This window comes from Clupea harengus, chromosome 13 (assembly GCF_900700415.2).
Source record: "Clupea harengus chromosome 13, Ch_v2.0.2, whole genome shotgun sequence".
Taxonomy (NCBI): Eukaryota; Metazoa; Chordata; class Actinopteri; order Clupeiformes; family Clupeidae; genus Clupea; species Clupea harengus.
Window position 1 is genome coordinate 2,982,470 of NC_045164.1, and position 9,767 is coordinate 2,992,236.

The 9,767-nt window shown below is 38.6% G+C and overlaps 3 protein-coding genes across 5 annotated transcripts; 2 read left to right on the forward strand and 1 right to left on the reverse strand.

Annotated features, from left to right (window-relative positions):
- The first annotated feature begins 93 nt into the window (after nucleotides 1-93).
- On the forward strand, nucleotides 94-2,244 carry mgme1 (mitochondrial genome maintenance exonuclease 1). Its single transcript, XM_012829836.2, has 4 exons — nucleotides 94-1,076; nucleotides 1,185-1,407; nucleotides 1,578-1,710; nucleotides 1,808-2,244. The coding sequence occupies exons 1-4, from the start codon at nucleotides 542-544 to the stop codon at nucleotides 1,940-1,942; spliced, it is 1,026 nt and encodes a 341-aa protein (XP_012685290.2). The 5' UTR covers nucleotides 94-541; the 3' UTR covers nucleotides 1,943-2,244.
- LOC105902303 (glycine N-acyltransferase-like protein 3) lies at nucleotides 2,183-4,869 on the reverse strand. 3 transcript variants are annotated; one of them, XM_012829854.3, is made up of 6 exons: nucleotides 4,725-4,869; nucleotides 4,385-4,605; nucleotides 4,048-4,158; nucleotides 3,779-3,887; nucleotides 3,536-3,662; nucleotides 2,183-3,026 (listed from the first exon to the last, which is right to left on the reverse strand). In XM_012829854.3, the coding sequence occupies exons 2-6, from the start codon at nucleotides 4,457-4,459 to the stop codon at nucleotides 2,624-2,626; spliced, it is 825 nt and encodes a 274-aa protein (XP_012685308.2). In that variant the 5' UTR covers nucleotides 4,460-4,605; nucleotides 4,725-4,869; the 3' UTR covers nucleotides 2,183-2,623. The 3 variants fall into 3 exon arrangements, with proteins under 3 accessions (XP_012685308.2, XP_031434705.1, XP_031434706.1); XM_031578846.2 differs by lacking the exon at nucleotides 4,725-4,869 and adding an exon at nucleotides 3,124-3,170 and having other exon boundaries at nucleotides 2,889-3,026; nucleotides 4,385-4,716; XM_031578845.2 differs by lacking the exon at nucleotides 4,725-4,869 and having other exon boundaries at nucleotides 4,385-4,716.
- A 3,518-nt stretch (nucleotides 4,870-8,387) lies between these two features.
- On the forward strand, nucleotides 8,388-9,347 carry LOC105902248 (mitochondrial genome maintenance exonuclease 1-like). The gene is given in 3 exon segments (XM_031579276.1): nucleotides 8,388-8,636; nucleotides 8,638-8,793; nucleotides 8,891-9,347. Coding segments are annotated over 3 exon segments (537 nt in total). The 3' UTR covers nucleotides 9,023-9,347.
- Nucleotides 9,348-9,767: the final 420 nt, after the last annotated feature.

Consider the following 9,767-nt stretch of genomic DNA (forward strand, 5'->3'; position numbering starts at 1 on the left):
AAGCCCATGTGATTACACTACTGGAATGTCAGTCAAGCCGTTCTTGTCACCTCCCATGAGGAAGTCACAGTAACAAGTTAGCTACAAGTCCGTACAGGCAACTAAATATTAGAAATAACATTTGTTTTTGCAAATGGGTTTTTTAATAATTATTCATCCATTAATACGGTTTTTATTGGGCAGCTGTTCAATGTTTTTCCAGAAAAGTTGGAATCAGGCTTTGAACAATTTAATCACACCCACAAATCTTTATTTTTCAGCCAACATTATGTCCTACGTCTTTGAGAGCTCTGTAGGGAACGCATTGCATATGAGGAAGTGAATTGCCGGATCTATTTTAGTGAAACACATATGAAAAGCATGGCGGTGTTCAGATAAGTTTTGTGTCCATACGGAAGAGCTTTAAGAATGATATTGTGGACGCAGTAGTTTAGGGTCATGTTTTATTAGCGCACATTCTCAGCATGCCCCGAGATTACGTGAGCTTGTGATACTTACAAGAACAACCACGGTGTACTTTATCTGTAGTGGTTGATTCACTATGACGTTTGGAATGTTGGTTTCTCATACAAAATCCAGGAGATTTGTTTATCGTTTGTTACAATACTGCAACACCATTTCCGTTGGTAAATGTTTCTCAACGTCTTGTGCATGGACTTCTCGAAAAAAGCCGAGTCAATATGGAACAGTGGATACAGAGCGCTACTCTTCCCTCGTTAAGGCAGTTGTGTCCTCAAGAGTTAGCTACCAAACTCCTGACTCCCTTGAGGAGGAGGACAACACACTGTACGGGCCAATTGTAAGATCAAAATCATCTTCAAACAAACTTACGCCTGTTGTGCCGAAAAACTTTCACCCCCTTATAAAGGAAGAAAAAACAATGCTTTCTGAGGAATGCGACCCAGGGAAGCCTGTCCGCCTGTCTCTTCCAAGAGGGTCGGAAAGATCTGATATGCCTAGTGTTACTCGTATTCTCCAACAAACCATGTCCCCACAACAATTGTTTTACCTGGAGAGATGGAAAAGGAAGATGATGGCCGAGCTGGGAGAGGAAGGCTTCAAGGCATACAGCGCAAGTATGTGCTTCTTAAAGCTTTTGGTATTGCATCACAAATAACATGGTCATGGAGTCAATGATTGAAAAAAAAAAAAAAAAAAACATTTTTGTTATCACTTCTTTTTAGACCTTTTCAAGCAGGGGAAATTATTTCATGCTGTACTTGAGGATGCACTTGCTCCTTCGGAGACCTCTAATGAAGAAACTGAATACAGTGAAGACACAGCTGGATATGTTGAAAGTATCCAACACGTTCTCGATGATATCAGTGAAGTCAGAGCCATTGAGAGTGCAGTACAACACCAGGTTTTGAAATATGTGGGCATAGTAGATTGTGTGGCTAAGTACAGGTGAGTTTAATTGCGGTCACAAATTGTCCCATTCTTTCCTGCAATGTGAATATTCTAAATATTGTATTTTTTCCCCCATATAACTTAAGTCTAGTGCACCAGAAAAAAGTACTTTATTATAATATATCTGGATAAATGTGCATTGTGCACCCCTTACATTTTCTCCACAGAGGGACACTGTGTGCAATTGACTGGAAGACTTCAGAAAAATCGAAGCCTTTTCTACACAACACATATGACAATCCCATCCAGGTTGCTGCATATGCTGGGGCCTTAAACAGTGATGACAACTACAGTTACCAGGTGATATCATGACTACCGTACAATCTTTGCTTAAAAAGAAAACATCTTTTGGGAAGTGAATGTCTTCCAACATTTCTTGGGTCTTTCTCCCCTGCAGATAAAGAATGGTCTGATTGTGGTGGCCTACAAGGATGGCTCACCCGCTCACCCCCACTTTCTTGACTTTGGAAAGGTTACACAGTATTGGGAAAAATGGCTGCTCCGACTTGAAATTTACATGGAGAAGAAGTAAATAGCTTCCTCTACCTCAAATGCACCTGTATTCATAAATACCTGTGCTATGGTATGTACATAATGTAACTTTAGGTCTATGGTTTTTAGTTATTTTTCTAAAAAGTTAGTGTTCCAAGATGATACTAATATGTCCTCCCAGTAGTGTCAATGGACATGGAATTGGTGATATAATTAACAAGTAATACCATCAGAAAGTTCCAAAAAGTGATCTTTAGGTGAGTCAAACATGGCTATGTAATATTGTTGGAGAAAACAGTATGTTCATTTTATTTATCATACAAATAAAGAACATGGTACACAGCTTACAAAATCCTATATATATATTTTTTTCACTCTCCTAGATTAATCAACATTGGTAATCTGTTACTGTGTGATTTACTGGGTGTAAACATAAGTAGATTGTCATATTTGTCTGAATTCATAGTAACGTACACTTTTAACACACATCCCTTAAAACACACATAAAGCTTAATGTTATGCAAATTCCTGTTTTCCTTTAGAGAAAAACTCGGATGTTGCTGATTTTATACAAATATATTGTTACACAAAACAGACCAGAATGAAGATGCATGAAATCTATCATTTACATTTGTGAAAGGACTAAATTAAGGATGCAGTGTCATTTACTCACCATTTGCCTAATGCAACACATATTGTCTGGTCATTTTATTACCAAAGATTAACCAAACTGGTTGAAATTAAACCAGGCAGCTCTGTAGGAGGGCTCCTCTGTGAAACCCAAACTTTTAAAAAGCCTAAATGAGTGCTGGTTCTCTTCTTCTATGAAACAAAACACAGGGTAACCCTGAGTGTGGAGCTTCTTTGATATAGCACTGATAAGGATTTTTGCATAACCTTTCCCTCTGTGCTCTGGCTGTGTGTAAAGCATTCCCAGGGCACAATAATTATACGTTAAAATCCAGGCCACTGGTTGACCATCGGTATCCAAAACACAGCAGGTGGGTAAATAGCGGATCATGTTCTTGATAAACTCCACGCTGTGTTCTCCTTCCCCAAACTTCCAGGTCTTATTAACCAAAGAAATGTGTGACTCATCAAGGGAGGATATTGCTACTGTTGAGCTAAAAAAAAGTGAAAGAAACATAATTAGGACAGACGTTTTTGAAGACTAGCGATCTTTTCCGAAATTATAATAAAGTGTGTCACCCCTGCTCTTACGTTTTCTCATGTACATTCCACCTGCAAGCATTATGTCATGTAGGAAACTAGGAAAGGGTACAGGTGATATGGCGGAGTTACACCAAACATTAAAATGGTCAACATATGATCCATAAGTATATTGTAATTTGGAAGCATGTGAAGAATCTGATGGGTTTGGGCGGCTAAAACCATGTTGGATACTCCTTTTCAACTGTACATGCTCTGATAATCAAAAGCATTATCTGATTTGACTGGTGGGTTAAATAAATAAATAAATGCTACATAAATAGTCAAACAAATTTAAATGCTTTTTAACAAAGCATGCATATGAAGTTAATTACATAAACATTACAGCGATTAGACTTTACTCTAGTTTAGTGCACAACTAGGATAGATATTATAGCCTAAACATTATGAAAAAAGTATTTACCTGTCTGTTTGTGGGAGGTGAGAGGGATCCTGCAGTCTCAGCATATGACACACAGCTAACTTGTTTCCAGTTGCACCTCTGGTGGCAGCTATACTTGTTATCATTTCCTCGTAACACAAGTCTATACCTATATGCCATTTCAATCACAGTCACATAAAATCACAGATTAGGTGCAGAAATATATAAAGACATCATCGGGGAGACTGGAAAAGTATTTAGAGACAAAACAACAAAAAAGAATACCTAAGCAAAGATAGTTTTGCCAGTTGACAATTTCTGTCTCAAGCAATATTTTCTTTAGTTTATCCCCATCTTTGGAGTAAACAGATACGTCTTTGAAGAAATCACCCTCCTGTAAATGCAAGCAAATTAGTTTTCGACATTAAATTATGCACTGTCCATTTTCACCGATGTAAAATTGAACAGTCACACAAGGGTCCTGAATTCTTCCATAACTGGATTGGTATAAGGGCTACTGAATTGTCAGACTAAATGTAGTGCTTACGGTTTACCTTCTCCCGCAGTGGTCGGATGAGGATTACTCTGAAATCTGGCCAGCGGTCCACCAGTACATCCATATGGTCAGATTTAACTCTGTTCATTTGAAAAATGTAACCATACACCTGGAAACAAAAACAAGTTTCACCAAAAAGCTGCAAACTTTTGCAAAAAGGTTGATCGTAGAATTTCCAGTTACAGCTTCTGACAAAACGGTAAACCTTCAAGTATAACGAGTACGGAAAAGTTTATTTCACATAGTCGGAAAATCCAACACTATTAACGAATTCGATCTTTATTGCATTCTGTATATCATCTCGGGCACACGTGCACACTCATAGAAACACCCACTTGCAACGACTGAGGAAAGAGGTCAGATAGCAGTGTCTCTGCCATCTTGAGTTGTTCCTCGTCCAGTATCTCCATAACTGCCTTGAAACAAAGCGGGTCAGGAAATGTTATCGATCAATTCAACTACCGCCAAACTTCAGTTGCGAAAACATAGGCCTCCTTTGTAGCCAATTTTTGTTTGTTATGCACAATTCGGAACCGCTTCCGCATTCTATCTGAGCCTATGAAAAGAAGAAAAAGCTGTTAACGTAACAAAAAGGTACGAAGTTCATGTTGAGCAAAGGGAAGAACCTCCCTCTTCAGATCACAAAGCGGTGCTATTGTGAAAGTTCGACTTTACCGCAATGTATCAGTACGCAGGTGTTGGACATGGAATAGTGTCGCCTCGTGACAAAATTACGAAACACGGTTAGGCCTGTAGCCGGGTCTCGCTTGCAACCCTGGCACTCTCGCTGTCGGCACGAGCTTTGGTAGTGGGATCCACCCCACTACATGGTAGCTCCGAGAACTCCGTTCATACTAGTTATAGCCTATTTGAGTGATTTTCAGTTCTGTCTGTAGCTTTGTATTTAAGTTGACATGATTCAGAATGTCCCCTGTTCCATCAGCCTTTGTGGAAACTGAGCAATAATAACGTTATTAGTGTCACCCAATGAAGGCCATGTCTAGCATTGATAGCAGAAAAAAAGTTAAAAAGATAGACAATTAGATAATTACTTTATTTTTAACAAACTACCCTATCAATGCCAACAAATCTTTCTAAAAAGCATTTTGTAAAGGCCTCAGTAATGACCTTGCGTGGAATTATATTTTGCACCTATCTCTGTTTTATCCTGTAGGTCATATCCTTTGGTTTGACATGTCCACAAGTATACAGGTAGTTTGTTTTAAATAGCATTAAGGTTATTTATTGCATGATCATGAACAGTGTCCAGAAGACCAAAAGAGGTTCCCTCTTAATCCACTGGAAGGCATTGCTCATTTATTAATCTAAAGAAAATCACAGTTTTTATTATAACAGTATCACAGGTAATATTAAGTCATAATCACATTATAAATAACTTTCATACAACTCACTGATAACCTGTCCAACAACACAGCAACATCAGTGCTCTAGATCTTCAGTTAGGTTATTGGCACACAAGTACTCTGGGGAAGAGCTTAACAAAACAATATCTGCCGTGGCAGCAGTGACTATTAGGTGGCAAAATGAAAGCTGTTAATGAAGAATCAACCTCAACAAGCAAATCATCAGAGGGTCAACATGAATATGTGTAAACAAAAAACCCCATAAAGTACTCAAATGAGAAGGCCAGGTGTGGGACCAGAGGACAATCCCCCGCTCGCTGTGTGCAATACTCAGCGGTGCAAGTGGATGAATTATTAGTGTCCATTAATAATGACCTCCGCCAAGTAGGTTATATTCTGTGCCGTTTGTCAGCAGGATTTTGCCAAAACAATTTTTATTAAACATGGTGGAGGGGTGTAGCATGGGTCAAGGAAATAACCATTGTAGGTGAAATTGGTACCAGCCTCACATGGGAGTACCAGACTATGTAGGTACCTTACCCTGTGAGCAGGCCCCGGGTGAATGTGGGTGCAATTTTGTGTAAATTGTGATACCGTCTTCGCGAGGGCCACCAAGACACACTGGTGCTGTGCTTGCAACAGCAACAATATGTTGGTAATCTCACCCGATTGGACAGGCATCAACCATTCAACACAAAGGCAGATCAATTAAGTTGAACGCCTATCGTCCAGGCAAAGTAGCGTTTTACGACAGACTAATTGTAAAATAAATCTTTTCAGCATAGATCATTTCTATGAGGTGTCCAGAACAACATACTAAAAGTCCTAAGAAATCCTAGTTGAGGAAATATGTTTAATTCTCATCAATCTGAGATGTGTGCTAATAATGCCAGGCAACAATACACCCCAAAAATGTTTTTTTTTCCCTTTACTCTACTGAAACTTTACACAATGAAAGTAACCATGAAAAGTACAATTTTTTGTATTACAAGTTTCTTTGAAAATGAATTTTAATATGCAAATGAGCTATACACTAATCGAACATGCCCAAAATACACCCAAATAGGCTTCATTTTTTCCTTTACTCTTACCACAATAAAACTTTACACAGTAAAAGTAAATTTTTTTGTATTACAAGTTTCTTTTGAAATGAATTTGAATATGCACATGAGCTCCACACTTATTGAATATGTCCTAATTTGCATAGGCAGAAACACCATTCATATGTATGACAAATACATCGGCCCAATTTTCATCCAGTTATCCTACTGCCAATGGGTGATGGCAGTGCTGCTTTTAGACTGGCCTCTAACCTGAAAACTGCCTGGTTTGGTAGTACCTGCTAGGGCAGACCTGGGCAAAGTGCGGCCCGTTGGCTGTCCCTGACCGGCCCGCGGAGGTCAATGGTAAATTAGGAATCAAACGTAAATACTTAAGCAATAAGGTACGAGAGGCAGTACTGTATCGTCAATAATGTACTGTTCAAGGGTGTTGTTAGGCCCGACGCATTTATAAATAGTAACTAAATAGCGACAGGTCGCTAGCTATTACCACTTTAGCTTGCTCAGGAGAGTATAGGCTAACAAACGTGATGTTCCCGACCTGTTTACGGGCCTATTATAAAAACTAAATAGTAACTAAATAGTAAGCACAAAATAGTTGTAATAGCCACCAAACGTTGTATATCGCATTTCAGTAGCCTAGACTATAGAAAATAGTCCCCGAATGTGTGGCTGTTGCTATGCAACAGACAAACAGCATTGGGAACATCACGTTTGTTAGCCTATACTCTCCTGAGCAAGCTAAAGTGGTAATAGCTAGCGACCTGTTTACGGTCACAACCCACAGAAAGTTAAAACTGCCCGGCATATGTTGTGCTGATGGATGCGACAGTCGCCAGAGAAAACCTAGATATACAATTGATACAATCGTGAATAATTGCTGTGTCTTATTAGAGCTAAACTCTCCTGAGCAAGCTAGAGTGCTAATAACTAGCGAGCTGTTTAGCCCTTTGGGATTTGGCTACAACTCGTTAGCCCATATTGGCACTCTTGCTTGCTCAGGAACAGTTAGCTTTGATAAGATCTCATACATATTGTTTTTGTCTCCAAATGCCATATCTTGGTGTCGTTCACCCATCCTGCAACTGCATATTGGAAGGCATCTCTACTCTTGAAATCTCCGGTTTATGGGGATGGATTATGTACTAGATAAATGTAAATGATGGGGGCAGATGCTTTGCAAAAACACAGAGGAATTGCTAATCGCTAACGGCTAGTAGCATGCTAACCTTTTATAGGTGGCAATATACCGCGCAAATCCTCTTAGACGTATTTTTCAGTTACAATAATGGGGTTTTTATATTGTACAGTGTCTATTTCTCGGTAACTTTCTAAAAATCTAAAAAAAAAGGAAAACTTAAAACGTTTAGGTACAAATACGATGATCTACGGAGATTTGGTCCGCCATTTTTTTTCTAACTAAGGTAGTATATTTCGAGTGCGCACTGATATGGAACGCTCAGGTAAATGTAAACAGCTGTACAGTACATTATGGCTCAATACAGTACACCCCGTGACCTCCTTTCAACCAATCAGAATGCTTGATTTCATCTACCCGTATTATAACTGTGCTTATTATACGGCTCTTCAGAATGTTCCAAAAAGTTCCTTTGATTTGAATGGGCCATCCCAACGTTCGCAGGTCTGTAATTTCTTTATATTCACTGCTGCGAAAAATGTATGGCTGCTGTCATTGGCAGAAGACAGCAGGGTTTTTTGCTTCTAATTCACATTGGCAGAAGACAGCAGGGTTTTTTGCTTCTAATTCACATCTTTCATATCATTCCGCAAGTAGTCCGGTCATTTAACGTAACTGAAAGTCATTGAAACTTGAAGTCAGAAGGTGGGTTGCTTCTCATTTGCGTTAAGAACTAAATGGCAACAAAATCATTAAAAAGAGGCATTTTGGAGAAATGTCTTCTATAGTTTTGGCAAGTTACCATATAATAAGCGGGAAATTATTTCATGCTGTACTTGAGGATGCACTTGCTCCTTCTGAGACCTCTAATGAAGAAACTGAATACAGTGAAGACACAGCTGGATATGTTGAAAGTATCCAACACGTTCTCGATGATATCAGTGAAGTCAGAGCCATTGAGAGTGCAGTACAACACCAGGTTTTGAAATATGTGGGCATAGTAGATTGTGTGGCTAAGTACAGGTGAGTTTAATTGCGGTCACAAATTGTCCCATTTTTGTGCAATTGACTGGAAGACTTCAGAAAAATCGAAGCCTTTTCTAAACAACACATATGCCAATCCCATCCAGGTTGCTGCATATGCTGGGGCCTTGAACAGTGATGACAACTACAGTTACCAGGTGATATCATGACTACCGTACAATCTTTGCTTAAAAAGAAAACATCTTTTGGGAAGTGAATGTCTTCCAACATTTCTTGGGTCTTTCTCCCCTGCAGATAAAGAATGGTCTGATTGTGGTGGCCTACAAGGATGGCTCACCCGCTCACCCCCACTTTCTTGACTTTGGAAAGGTTACATATTGGGAAAAATGGCTTCTCCGACTTGAAATTTACATGGAGAAAAAGTAAATAGCCTCCTCTACCTCAAATGCACCTGTATTCATAAATACCTGTGCTATGGTATGTACATAATGTAACTTTAGGTCTATGGTTTTTAGTTATTTTTCTAAATGAACCTTTTTGTAAAAAAAGTTAGTGTTCCAAGATGATACTAATATGTCCTCCCAGTAGTGTCAATGGACATGGAATTGGTGATATAATTAACAAGTAATACCATCAGAAAGTTCCAAAAAGTGATCTTTAGGTGAGTCAAACATGACTATGTAATATTGTTGGAGAAAACAGTATGTTCATTTTATTTATCATACAAATAAAGAACACAGTACACAGCTTACAAAATCCTATATTTTTTTTTCACTCTCCTAGATTAATCAATCAATCTGTTACTGTGTGATTTACTGGGTGTAAACATAAGTAGATTGTCATATTTGTCTGAATTCATAGTAACGTACACTTTTAACACACATCCCTTATAACACACATAAAGCTTAATGTTATGCAAATTCCTGTTTTCCTTTAGAGAAAAACTCGGATGTTGCTGATTTTATACAAATATATTGTTACACAAAACAGACCAGAATGAAGATGCATTAAATCTATCATTTACATTTGTGAAAGGACTAAATTAAGGATGCAGTGTCATTTACTCACCATTTGCCTAATGCAACCCATATTATCTGGTCATTTTATTACCAAAGATTAACCAAACTGGTTGAAATTAAACCAGGCAGCTCTGTAGGAGGGCTCCTCTGTG